The 13628-nt window shown below is 40.7% G+C and overlaps 1 protein-coding gene across 10 annotated transcripts in view; it reads left to right on the top strand.

Annotated features, from left to right (window-relative positions):
• The window catches only part of LOC135489565 (protein CLEC16A-like), a 31922-nt gene that overhangs the window by 10686 nt on the left and 7608 nt on the right, over positions 1 to 13628 (top strand). For 7 of the 10 annotated variants that reach the window (XM_064775042.1, XM_064775034.1, XM_064775026.1 and 4 more), the window contains 12 exons: positions 318 to 516; positions 2085 to 2241; positions 2528 to 2628; positions 4944 to 4996; positions 5117 to 5341; positions 6435 to 6614; positions 6971 to 7091; positions 7346 to 7388; positions 8959 to 9064; positions 9294 to 9591; positions 10925 to 10936; positions 11288 to 11305. In XM_064775042.1, the coding sequence (XP_064631112.1) occupies positions 318 to 516; positions 2085 to 2241; positions 2528 to 2628; positions 4944 to 4996; positions 5117 to 5341; positions 6435 to 6614; positions 6971 to 7091; positions 7346 to 7388; positions 8959 to 9064; positions 9294 to 9591; positions 10925 to 10936; positions 11288 to 11305 (1513 nt within the window). The remainder of the gene's footprint in view (positions 1 to 317; positions 517 to 2084; positions 2242 to 2527; positions 2629 to 4943; positions 4997 to 5116; positions 5342 to 6434; positions 6615 to 6970; positions 7092 to 7345; positions 7389 to 8958; positions 9065 to 9293; positions 9592 to 10924; positions 10937 to 11287; positions 11306 to 13628) is intronic. The other 3 variants (XM_064775008.1, XM_064774974.1, XM_064774991.1) reach the window with 3 other exon arrangements.

Genomic DNA, 13628 nt, shown 5'->3' with positions numbered 1-13628 from the left:
GAAGAAGAAATTGTGTTTTGATCCATAACGGAAGCATTTTGACACGCAAGCATTTTGACACGCAAGAATCGTAGATCACACGGCCCTCTCTTTGCTCCAAGTGCTGCCTGTATGCGTGGAGTGTTGAATGCTTGGCTTGTACAGGTAGGATGTATTATGCCTACCTGACGGTGTGGCAGGTCATGAAATCCTCATACATAGAGTTCCTGTGCACTTGCAATATGCATTTGTCTAGTAATCTACACAGGCTTCGAAACCCTTGCATTCCTTTTGCATTTCATACATGCGCCTAATACGAATCTCTTATTTTATTACAGAGCGCGTCGAAAGTTTGCGGGTTTGTTGCACCAGAAGAGCCGCTCGCCCAGTCGCTGGATTACAATAGAGGAAAGGGTAAACCTATGCGTAGGCCAAACTATCGTAATTCCGATGAAGTGACCGAATCCAGGCTGGGTAATTCTACATTCTATACTTCTGATGACACCCACTTGGACGACAGTTCTTCTCCATCCACTGGTATGAGTACTATCGGCACTGCAATCTTCACACTGGGAACACCCGTTCAGTAACACGAAAAGAAGACAAAGAATTTTGGTCAGATTTTTGATCGTTTTCTCTTTGAAAACCATCAATATGACCTGAATTTTTTTGTTAGAATGACTTTTCGTGTTACAGAATATGATCCCATTGCAAGTTAACATTTGGATATAAAGGCTTTTTCTATTGTAATTGTCTCACATTTAACAGATTTCCCTGTCACATTCTGCATCATTTCAATCCTTCCTCAGTTCCATGCTTAACATCAGTGTCCTATCCAAAGTCGTTGTTTTGTGCCATGATGTTGTAAACCTCATAGGGCAAAAACCCGTTTGACGAAAAGAGATTTTGATCGGGACTTTTATTTATTGATTGAAAGCAGTAAAAAGGCTGTGTCAGTGGAACCAAATACCATTCTGGTGCATTGGCTGTGATGATTATAATGCAATGCTTATTCTTTCAACTTCAAGCCTGTATGACTTTTGATACTGTAAAGCCTGCTGCACTTCCTGCATAGCTGCATGCCTATCAATCCTCATAGGACTACACTTATTGTACAAAGGAGATTGTTTGTGGCTAAGTCACATGAAGATGGTGTAGTGCATTTGACATTTGAAGGACGTAATAAGATGGATATAGTCCAACTCCTATATGTACAGTAGAACCTCCCTAATAGCGAACACCTCTCTATTAAGGAGTTAGGACACTAGTTTTGGTCCCAGATGTGTTGTTTCAATTCGATTTGACCTCTCTAATCAGGACATCTCTCTATTAAGGACAGCACTAGTCAGTCCCAAGGGTGTCCTTAATAGAGAGGTTCTACTGTACATTGTATATACCACAGTCCATTTTCCTGCATTTACTCTATGTAGTTGCTTGGCAAAGCTTTATCCTCAAAACTTGTCCAAAAATTGTCCAAATCTTGTCCAAAAATTGTTGTAACTATAAGAGGCCTCTGTAGTACTCTGTATGCCGTGGATGGAGCAGACGATCTGTCCTGTTCTGTTCATTCTATTTCTCTTAGTTTGCATGTTTTCTATTACAGACCTATCTATTGCTTAATACAGTGCAGGTGTTATCATATCTCTTTTGTCACAGTGCACAATAGTAGTATTTAGTAAAAGAGTTTCAATTGTGTTGGTAATCCAGCTTTGTTAAGGTATGATAGATGCATAACCTCTTAACAACCAAGTCAGCAGCTAAATGGAAATTAAAACCTTCTGGTAGGTGTGAGGATTTGGTTAACTGATACTACTACAGGGAGGCCCAGAATTATTTTCCATCACACAATGGATACACAATAGAATTCTATTGTGTAAGGGAAAATAATTCTGGGCCACCCTGTAGAATGTCTTTTTTCCATTTTCCGCATAATCTTTGGAAGCCTATGATTATTCACGAGACAGGCCAGTGCGTGTTGTGACTTGTTTAAGCCTGCAACTCGGCAGAATTTGTCTTTGTTTGAGCCTATGTGGTGGCCCGTGTGATCATGCTATTGTGTCAATGCCCTGGGCTAACTCGTATAATTGTGTGGCTTTCCTTGCCAGATGAAGCAAGCGATGGTGGTCCAGATGGAGATCCTGACCTTGCCAGTCCAAACCAGAACTCAACTGATGAGGAGAAATTACTGACTGCTGGTGCTTCTGCGGCTGCTCCACCATTGACAGCGGAGCAGAGGCAGGCGGACTTCACGTTAACAAATAGGTGAGACTTTGATGAGGAGAAAGACAGGAAAATAATGACAAAAATATTCTCTATGATAGGCTACATGTTTGCAAATACGTGTCAATGGAGATTTTGTAAAGCTGCTTTCGCTGGCTGGGAGCAGCTTCAATGCACATCCCTTTCAGCAAGGATGAGAATTCAGGGTTTGTACGGGTGTGATGTTGAGTATGATCTGATGGGTGGGAACGGCCCTTAGAAATGCATCTTTAACTTGAGCAAATTCATGTGTTCCAATTGGTTGTATCATGTTTCCTTTGACTTTCAGACCATACCTCGAGGCAGTCTACAACGCCCTCGAGTGCCAAGACAATGACTATGAGACACTCCATGGCCTCTGTCTGCTCTATGCCATGGGTCATAATACAGGTATGTTGGTCAGATGTTGCCAAGAAATTATCCCAAAGTATTTCACTGCTATATTTGGTACTGCCTTCACTGTTGCTGATATCAACATCTAATGTTTTTTGTCCACCACAGCTTTTCACTATGAAACGTGCCTGGGCTTGTGCTGTTGAAATGACTGTACTGTATTCACTTAGATATGATTAAGATTGAAACAAAAGTGTGAAGCGGTGTATTTTTGTGAATAGAGTTGTAAAGTAGTTGATCTTCTGTATCCAAGGTGGTGCAGTGTATGACTTGTACAATGTGTACAAATGATGAGAACCACTTTGAAACTTAATAGAAAAGCTTTGAAAACGCATGTTAAACTTCACCTGTAGAATACAAAGTGGTGTACATCTTGATGTGGTTATTTCGTTCTGTCGATGCCGTTGGTTGTAAAACCCTCCAGTAATACAATCAAGTACCTTCAACAAATTGAAATGCGATGCTATTGTATTTTTCCATGTGCATTACCTGGACGTCTACAGATGGTAAAAGTATTCACTTATTTTGTCTGTGACAATATGATTTTGTAGTGTCTCGGCTAGAAATTCAAAAGACATACCACGAAGAGTTTATTGCCTTGAAGCGTAAACCGGAATGATGCTACGTTACGTTATTGTCATTATTCATTGACTGAGCGCAAAATCATTTGGCCTTATGCTGTCAAAAGGTCTGTGCTCATACCTTATCGTGTAGGAGACCGATTAAAATACGGGCTCCGCTTGAAACCACATGTCAACATACTCTAATAAGCCTGCATGCTTCCTAACATCCAGGGCAGGATGCCTCAATCTTCTTTTTGTTCTAGCTGAGACACTAAGCTGTAATTTTTTTGTTTATTGTTCACCGTACTGCAAAGAGGAAGATGAAACCAGCATCTTTGGCTTTACAGAACAAAACCAGAATCTGCAGAGACAAATTCCTCGGTGCCCAATCGAATGATTACACCGGTTCTGGGCCACAATCGACGTGCCGAATCTTTTCTCTGAACAAATTTGAGTGCTCAATTTCATCAGCCACAAAAGATCGAGTGGGTGTATTGTTACCGGAAGTCTATTTCTCACTCTACAGGGTGGCCCAGAATTATTATCCCTCACACAATGTATACACAATAGAAGTCTATTGTCCAAAGGAAAATAACTCTGGGCCACCCTGTAATATGATCAGTCAATTGGGCACCACAAATTCTCTCTTCTGACGACAAGCTTTGCATCTATCTTGATGACCTGTTGTTTGCACAGATTTCAAAGATGTCTCCATGTTGTGTAGGAGTACCATTCACCTTCCTTGCACTTACTTAGGGTAACCTCAGAGAGGAAACTCACATTGTTGCAAAATGAGAATTTATTTTAAAATGTGCAGCTTTTGTGACCGCTTGACAACAGCAATTCTACAAGGAAATTCGTTCTTTAATCTGTTTCTGCTTGCAACATGTTCAGCGTTACATTCCAATTTTTCAAAACGTTGTGTCTGTAAGTGAAAACTGAACAACACTCAAGAACTGAGTGCTTTTGCGACCGTTGACAACAGCAATTCTTCAAGGAAAGTCATTCTTTAATCTGTTTCTGCTTGTCACACGTTCAGCGTTACATTCCAATTTTTCAAAATGTTGTGTCTGTAAGTGTAAACTGAACAACACTCAAGAACTGAGTGCTTTTGCGACCGCTTGACAACAGCAATTCTACCAGAAAAGTCATTCTTTAATTTGTTTCTGCTTGAAACATGTTCAGCGTTACATTCCAATTTTTAAAAAAGATGTGTCTGTATTAGTGTAAACTGAACAACACTCAAGAACTAAACCATTGATTCATTCAGTTAAAGGGGGAGGAAGGGAATCCACAGCATTGTTCAGACATAGCAATAATCTTGATCAAACCAATCTGGTTTTCTTGTTCTCAATTTGTGTTTGATTTCTTGTTGTACTTCATTTTACTTCCTGATACATTTGCTTTTATTCATCAAAGACTGCAACTCTGGCAATATTTTATTTTATTTTCAAGAGTGGTGCGAAATATTTCCACTTTGTTGTTGTTTGCACATAAGATAAGGGAATGGTGGATGCAGGCACGACCCCTCACTGAGGCGATGGATATTTCCCGTTATGATATAAGACTTTTTAATAAAATATTCTCCAATGACATGATATGATGAATCACAAAGTTCCCTCAAAATGTTCACTTGGTGTTTGACGAAAGCTATTCATGTGTAGTCACTTTTTAATCTGAGGTCATTCATTTCACCATCTGATGTGACACTGCTGTCATTATTTAAGATTTCTTGTATTATTTTTTCAGGAATAAATCAAGAGTTGCTAGATTCTGTGTTAATGCCAACTGACAAATCTGAGGTAAGAATATTATTGTTAGATTAACCATCTCGTTGAAATGCTCGCTGAAGAAATGATCAAGTAAAAACAGAAGAAGACTCCCGAGGTCAATATTCAGATCCATTTGCTTCCTCTTTTCAGACCAAAGATCACTATAATGTGTATCTGATTGAGAAACTGATCAAAATCATCACGCTTAGCTGCCAGAAGGGTAGCAGAGTGCGCCTGGCTACGCTAGAGATGAGCATTCTCTTACTCAAGCAGCTGGTCTACAGGAAGGGCAAGAACTTCCTACAAGACCGACATCTGGCCTGCATTGAAGGTGCTAAAGAGGAGAGCGTCCTCTTACTGAGGGTTTTCTACAAGGTTTGTATATTTGTTAGACCTGAAGCTTTCTTAGGTTTGACGGAATCGTGTAGTTAAGTCTTTGTGGGTGGGCGCTGGTCCGTTTTATTCAATCCTAAAGTCATTGCCCCTACTTGGAAATGGACCACCTGCATTCTCTACAACTCTTTGCTCTTCTAAATCCTGTTTCTGTCCAAGTAATTGTGTTGATAATCATGTATGTCACCCTTTGTTGAAATACTGGCTCTACAGGTGATCCCATCCCCCTCTACAGAAATACCACAAGAAATTCTGTTCATGCATGCTTATAGAAGACCATACATGATCAATCAAACAGATAACTGAACTAATCGCACCATGTTTTCAACATTAGCCTGCCTTCATCCTCAGTTTTGAGAAAATTTTGTAACTTGCTTCAAAAATTCCATTCTTTACGATGTTGCAAAGAATTAAGTACTTTTTTTTTTCCGCACATCAACTATATTTTGACATGTATTGTAGTTTTCAGACGTGATGGCTATTTTCAAATATGTAACGGTATGTTGAGACTTGATGTGGAATCTGATAAGGGGAGGTGGAGGCTTGGTGAATCATGGATTGGGTTAAAAAGCACACATTTGGGAGGTTGTAGGATAAAGGTGGTCGTGCGAAATTCACTTTCTGGTCACACAACAAAATGAAGTCAATGGAGACCTTTCCATCGCCAGCATCAGCCCCATTGATGGTGCACACATGTATTGGTCCTTCCTCGTCATTCTCTCAATCATACACACATTTTCTCAACCAGGGTGTTTGTCCATGCATGGGATTAGTGTGGTGTTCTTCTCTGCCTGTATTAACTCTTCAGAATGGAGTATGCTTCTCATTGCATAATTCTATTGTGCCATATAATTTGGTTTGGGACAGAGAGGGGGGGGTCGTTGTTGTATCATCTTTTTTCCAGAGTATCACCTTCCTAAATTCAGGATTATTTATCAAAAGTTGTAGGTACAGGCAGCCAAATTACAGCAAGCAGCTGACAAGTGCAAAGCCTGAAGATTTATTAAATGGTGACACACGGAATATTCGAAAATCAAGCGAGATGTTTCCATGAGTTCATCCTTTCCACTTTCAGAGCGAAGAGATTTTCCTTGACATGTTTGAAGATGAGTTTCGAGAGATGAAAAGCCGGCCCCTGAACGTCGAGTACCTGACGATGGATGCCTCCATCCTTCTTCCACCAACTGGTACGCCGCTGACTGGCATCGAGTTCACCAAGAGGCTTCCGTGTGGCGAGGTTGAAAGGGCAAGACGGGTGAGTTGTGAGACTTCAAAGTGCAGTAGAACCACTCTATTAAGGACACCCTCTGGACTGACAAGTACTGTACTTAATAGAAAGGTGTCCCGATCAGGGAGGTCAAATATAATGGAAACAGCCAGTTTGGGTCCAAAACTAGTGTCCTTAATTGAGAGGGTGTTGATATTAGAGAGGTGTCTGCTAAGGGATATTCCAATGTTCTTCGAATAAGGCCACATTTGCTATTTGTTATTATTGTCTGGGCGTGTAATTTTATCATACATGTTAAGTCAGTATTGCTTCCAAATAGTTGTATCATTGTTAACTCTTCTATGCATTAGTTCCATCAACTATGCCTTCCTTGTGTGTTTCAGGCGATTCGAGTATTCTTCATCCTGCGTGATTTATCATTCACCCTGCGGGGAGAAGTCGATAATGATCTTCCATTAACTAAGCTGTCTGAATGTGTTCATGTCGGAGATGTTTTAGATCTCAGTAAGTATGTTAGTATTAGCAGTTTCCAAAAAAATACTGAGATGTGTAAGATTGGCATTGAAATTGACAAAGGCAGAAGGTAAACGAAAGAGATTAGCCTGTTTCATGCAATATAGGTAGTGCAAACAAGATGGTATCTGTAAGTGTGCGTCTAACCATTGGAAACATTATTTCCTGGAGTTGTTTGAAAAAGCTACATGTACATTTGTACGCAGTAGACATTTCTTTCATCTTTGTATTTCCTTTTCTTCCAGACAACAGTGATTTGATTGCCTGCACAATAGTATCAAAGGATCGGTAAGTTTTCGTTTTTTGTTCATTTTGTCGATGCGGTTACCAGATCTTTAGCAGGTGTTTTACTGATCCAGGCCCATATCATAGTGATTTATGACAGTGGTCAATTCTCAACAGAGGCACTCTGAGGTTTGGAGGAGCTGCCACCCGGCGTGTCACTTGAGCTCGGCAGGTGCACCTAGAATTAGACTCGCAGCCTGTGGACACCTTTCACCGCTACGGCTGCACTACACTCGGCAATGGAGGCCTGGAGAATGAAGGCTATAAACATGATTAAGAACACGGCATGCAGAATTTTCGTACTACATTTTGCCTGGAACGTAAAGACAAGACAAGTAATGTTTAAGTACAGTGATTTTTTAATGGTTTTCATGACATTTCTCATTTACGTTTTTAGCTCACCTCTTAGCAGAGGTGAGCTTATCCCATACCGTGGCGTCCGTCGTCCGTCGTCGTCGTCGTCGTCGTCGTCGTCGTCGTCGTCGTCGTCGTCGTCGTCGTCGGCGTCGTCGTCGTCGTCGTCGTCGTCCGTCGTCCGTTAGCAGGGCACGTTTCGTAACTGTTAGAGCTATTGAGTTGAAACTTGGTACACATGTACCCTTATGTAATGACACCTTGGAGACCAAGTTTCGGTCCGATTTGTTTCATGGTTTGGCCACCAGGGGGCCAAACGTTAAAAGTGAAAATATGCAATATCTCCCTTAATAGTAGTCGGGAAATTTTGAAAAAAATATGGTAGGTACTTCTAGCAAAGGTGCATCATATATCCTCCGGGTTTTTGATTTGACCTCCTTTTCAAGGTCACAGAGGTCAAATGGTGTAAATTGGCCGTTAGGATGTAACGATGGCACGTTTCTAAACTGCAATGACTATTGATACCAAATTTGGTACACATTTACCCCTTAGTCAGGTGATCTCAGGGACCGAAGTTTGGTCCAATATGATTCACCACTTGACCACCAGGGGGCAAAATCCAAAAACCTTAAAAATGTGATTATTCCTTAACTTCTTGCCCGATTGCCACCAATTTTATATCATGGGTACATCTAACCACCATACAGTATATGTCACCCAGGTTTTTAATTTGACCTTCTTGTCAAGGTCACAGAGGTCAAATGGCGTAAATTCGCCGTCAGGCCGTAACTATGGCACGTTTCTTAACTGCAATGACTATTGATCACAAATTAAGTACACATGTACCCCTTGGTCAGATGATCTCAGGTACCGAAGTTTGGTGCGATCTGATTTGCCGTTTGGCCTCCAGGGAGGGGGCCAAATCCTAAATTCTTCAAAATGCCATTATTCCTAGTAATGACTTGCCCGATTGGCACCAATTTTATATCATAGGTACATCTAATTCTAACAACCATTCAATGTGTCACCCGGGTCTTCTTTGATTTGACCTACTTTTCAAGGTCACAGAGGTCGAATGTTATGTAAATTGGCCATTTTGGGGAAATTGTAATTGCTTGGACCTACATCAAACCTAACACTACATGACACAATACCATGCTCTTTATCCATCTTTCCTCCACATGAGGTGAGCACAATGGCCCTGGCCATTTCATTTCAGAAAAGAACGCCGCTTCCTAGTGATAGACGTCCTCCAGTTGATTCTTGTTGAGCCAGATATCAAGCGTCTTGGGTGGGGCGTTGTGAGATTTGTGGGATTCCTCCAGGTCAGTTTATTAACTTTCCCTATAAAGTAGACACAACAAAGGTCACATAGAATGTTCAGAATATGGTTTCTTTTAAAGGGAGACTATAGGCAGGGGCCAGGTAGGACAGATTAAGTTACACAAAGTTGCCAATAGAGGTCTTTCCTATCCTACAGTGCATTGAACTTCAACCACCAAAAGTCAAAACTCGACTGGCTTTGATCTAAAAAATAATTTCGTCAACTTTTAGGACGTTGAGGTCTCCGGTGATAAAGAGGACAGTCGCACACTACATGTCACCATCCACAAACCAGCCACGTCAAGCCATGCCCGTCCCGTGCCATTGCTAGCAGCGCGATTCATATTCGATGACCATATACGCTGTATGGCAGCAAAGCAGCGATTGAGTAAAGGTCGTCTGAAAGCACGCCAGAAGAAGATGCACATGATTGCCAGGTTGTTAGAGTTGCCGACGCATGTTGCCGATTCCATGTACCAGAACTTTCCCGGGCAATACGGCCCTGGTGCAGCAATGCCATCAATTCCAGGTGAGTGAATTCGCTGCGATAAACCAGTGTCCTCCACTCCAGATCTGCTCTGTATTAGAAACTAGTTCCTGATAATGGACACAGATGTCACCACCTCTGTTAGCAGTTTATCTACCACAACAACAACATTTCCAGTGGCTTCAATACAACATGATGAAGTCTTCATTTAACAGTCTTCTCTGCCTCATTACAAAGAAGGGGAGCACCCCCTTCAAAATGTTTTCGCAGTAGACCTTCCTTGGACTTTCTCTGCCCTCTTAAAATTCTGATTTTGTTATGGTTTTCCATTAAGAGCACCTCTCTTCATCTCACTGTCGCCCGTCTGAAAATTCTCACCAATGCTTTCAATGAAAAATCAGCCTTTCTCACCTCTCTTATAGAAAATACCATGGTAAACAGTGACTAAATTATTGGTTTTGAGCACAAATGTATTGAAAAATAGGCCATTTTTTGTCAAATCTCCAGTATTGCTTTGAATAGGGGTTCTCAAAAGAAAATTTGTGAGGCAAAGACCCGGAGAGTCATGACGCCCCGCTTGGTGATGATTATATAGATAAAAAAGTACACTCAAGATCACCAAAAAAGTTTTTTTTAAAGTTCAAATGGTTCAGTTAAGAAAGAGTTGGGTTTTTTTTGTGTTCCATATAGGCAGTAATCGCATTTCCTGGCGGACCATTTTCTGAATACCTGGGAAGATATTACCTATTTCTGATGCTGGGAATTTCCATTTCCTGGTAAAATACAATGTAGATACAAGTTCACGTATTAATGCAATGGTAAATTCCCAGGTTTTCCGATGGGTCCATCCTGTATATTTATGACCGTTTCAAAGTCGAAAATATTTTTAGTCTCATATTGATTTTAGTCTCATATTGATTTATCAGTTGAAGTACGTTTTTGTTGGATATAGATAAACATGATAAACAATGTATAAATATTTCTCTCAAAACATCGTTTTTAGGTTCAGAAAGTGAAAGCAATTCTGCTTCTGACATTCTAATGGTCATGCAGCCAAAAAGAATGTCCCATGTGAGGTTCTTCGTTCAAATCCTGGTCGGAGCAGATTTTATGGGCTATAGAGGGCGGCCCTCTCGGACAGTGTTGGTTTCCACCGGGTGTCCGGTTATTGCATTACATAACAAATCACCCGGTATTGTTCTTCGGGCTGATAATGTCCTACTTGACGCTCAGCTCACAACTCAAAATATAAATGATCAGTCCTGGAAAAGCATATTTTCCTCTCCTGTGATTGCAAGTTTTGAAATTTATAATTTATAAAAATACTTATCTTTCCTGTCTTCTTCCTTTCTTTTCTATTTCTCGCCTCCCCCAGGGAAAACAGAAGGTAACTCTTAAAGTTACAATTTGCAATTCTTCATATCTTTGTAAACTTTCTTTTCTGTTACATGTATTAAAGTCAATGTGGACAACACAAACAAAAAGCATCAGACTAGCGGGCTGGGTTTACAGAGAGTTCCCAGTGTCACTTTTTACACACACATGTGAGATCAAGAACGGCCAAGTCATTTCCAAATATTGGGTTAAGAGTTCACATTTTCAGTAATTTCACTTGTACATTGTAAGGTGTTAATTTCACCTGTGATGAAGAAACCTGTTGGTTTTACGCCCTCTAGTTTTAGAGAGTTCAGTTTCTGTTAAAGGGAATTTTAATTCATGTATTCTGTGTTCACTTTAGGCAAGGCCACCAGTAAAGGTAATGGCTTTCATTAGTCATAGTGGTGGAGGTTCTGAAGTCATACCTATCTCCCTTGGCCACACCATGAAATAGCACAAAACTTCCTCGTTGTGACCAGTGTATAGTTAAAGATAGTAACAGGGGACACTACCTCACCCTTTGCTCTGAACCATTTTAAAACATTGCTTGCAAATTTTCCTCCTTTGACTCCCAAAATGCATCCTGTACCTCAAAAGACCTTCTGGCTGATAAATTTATGGCTAACAGCAACACTAAGCAAAGGAATGACTAAAAAATTATGTAAAAGAGTTTGGAATAAATATTTCAATGAGAACGCATGAATTGTAACTACATGTATCGAAATATGATGCGTCTTGATATTGTTATGAGAAGGAATATACCGGTAGATTTAATCCTGAAAACATGACAAATCTACAAGTTCTATTAACCAAGGTGTGACAGAAGAACCTCATCCCTTCCTTGTAACTAATGACATCCCTGTCTACGTGAACTGTCCTGTAGAAACTGTAAATACCCCATCTTCGTAGATACCCCATCTTCGTAGAAGCCGTATTTTGTTCAGCTTGTGTCTTGACAGATTTGGCGAATGCAGCTTGAGCAGTTTTTTCTCGATGTGTTATAGTTACCGACCTCCTTCAAAGTTTCAGTTGTCATTTTTTAGTCATTTGATTACATTATTATCGCATTTTGTTCGATGGGTTGGGGAAAATTTCTGAAAGGGTCGATGATTGCATTGGCCTATTTCTTGGTGCCATCTATAAGATATAAACGCACTGCAGATGATCGCAGTTCAACTAGAAATCCACATTTTTCATCAACAATTTGTACTACATAAGCCTATACATGTACGACCTGATAATTTGTGCCTAAGTGCCCTAAACCAGGCCGACTTCAGACTCAGACGTCAAATTGTTGGCCATCAAAACAATTTGCTCATAAATTCTGTGGCTGGCGTGATTATCATATCATTGTTTGAGAGTCGGTATAGTTATCGTTTCTTTTCGTTGAATTCTGTGAGTGATATTATCTGTTTCAACCAAAAGTTTCACCATTTAATTTGTTATTATTTTGTTATTTTTTGGTTCCGTAGGAGAAGTTGACGAAGGTCAGTTTTTCTTCCGTTGCTCAATGTTTATTGAAGTGTAGAGGACACCATTTTAAAGGGGCTTATTTTAATTTTTCAAAATCTATAGGAATTTCTGGTTACATGTAGATGTAACAAGAAGTATATAACTGTCACACTGTGCATTCTGGGATTTTCTCAATACGGTTGTCACTGTCGTCTGTCAGTGTTTATACAGTGCATGAACTTTTGATTTTTGAATTGGCTCCATCGTTTTTCTAATACAGTGTATTGTTGTCTATTTATGTGGCAGAGAGGTCGTTACGGTCACGAAATAGCGATTAGAAACTTTCTGATGGTTTATTGTTGGTACAGCTGTTGTATAATATGTATTTCTCTGAAAATTGGTCTTGCGCAATCCGTTAGCGAGACTTGCATAGTTTCATGTCATTTAGTATTCCCCTGTTGTTGACTTGATATTGTCCGCTCAAAACATCTGGGCATCAATTAGAAGTGACCCCGGTTTTCCTAGAAAATTGCCAGTTTGCCTAATTGATACATGCACTTATTTTATATTCGGGTGTGCCAGAGGGAAAATCAAGTGAATCTAGATCATGCTGGTTGAATCGAATTAATAAGGATTACCGGCCATAATAGAATGTCAGAATCTTTTGTCAAAAGCTTTTTATAGGGGTCAAAGGCATTTTTTTCCTTATCTTTCATCCTCAATTTCATCAGCCACTAAAGCCTGCAGCACACTAGCCACCAACTTCGGTGTTCACAGGCGTTTTTTGCCGCAGGAGTCCTGAACGCCTGAAAAATCCCTAGTCTGCTGCGAACGGCGTCGGCGAACGCGACTTGACGCCACTTACCGCAACTAGACACCAAATATCTAACATGTTTGATTTTTGACGCGTGTCGCCGCGCTTGAACGCAAGAAGAAGCCAGGTGTGCTACCGATGGCCGCCTGACTTGGCGTCGACGGCGAGGCTATGGCCAATCAGCTTGCGTCTTGATGTCACATGATTTCAAAAGGGCAGCCTAAAGTGGCGGAAAAGACGCTACTGGACGCCAATTCTTGGCAGGTGTGCTCTGATCGGGATCCACTGGCCGCCAACTTTGGCGTCGAGAGGCGTCAGCCGAATGCTTCTTGTCGCCAAAGTTGGCGGCTAGTGTGCTGCAGGCTTAAGGATTCTGGCGTGTATCAGACTTTATGCAACCTTCTCAACAGAAGGAGGCAGTAGGCCTTTTTGACTG

This window comes from Lineus longissimus, chromosome 1 (genome assembly GCF_910592395.1).
Source record: "Lineus longissimus chromosome 1, tnLinLong1.2, whole genome shotgun sequence".
NCBI classification, from domain to species: domain Eukaryota; kingdom Metazoa; phylum Nemertea; class Pilidiophora; order Heteronemertea; family Lineidae; genus Lineus; species Lineus longissimus.
This window is presented reverse-complemented; position numbering and strand designations above follow the sequence as displayed.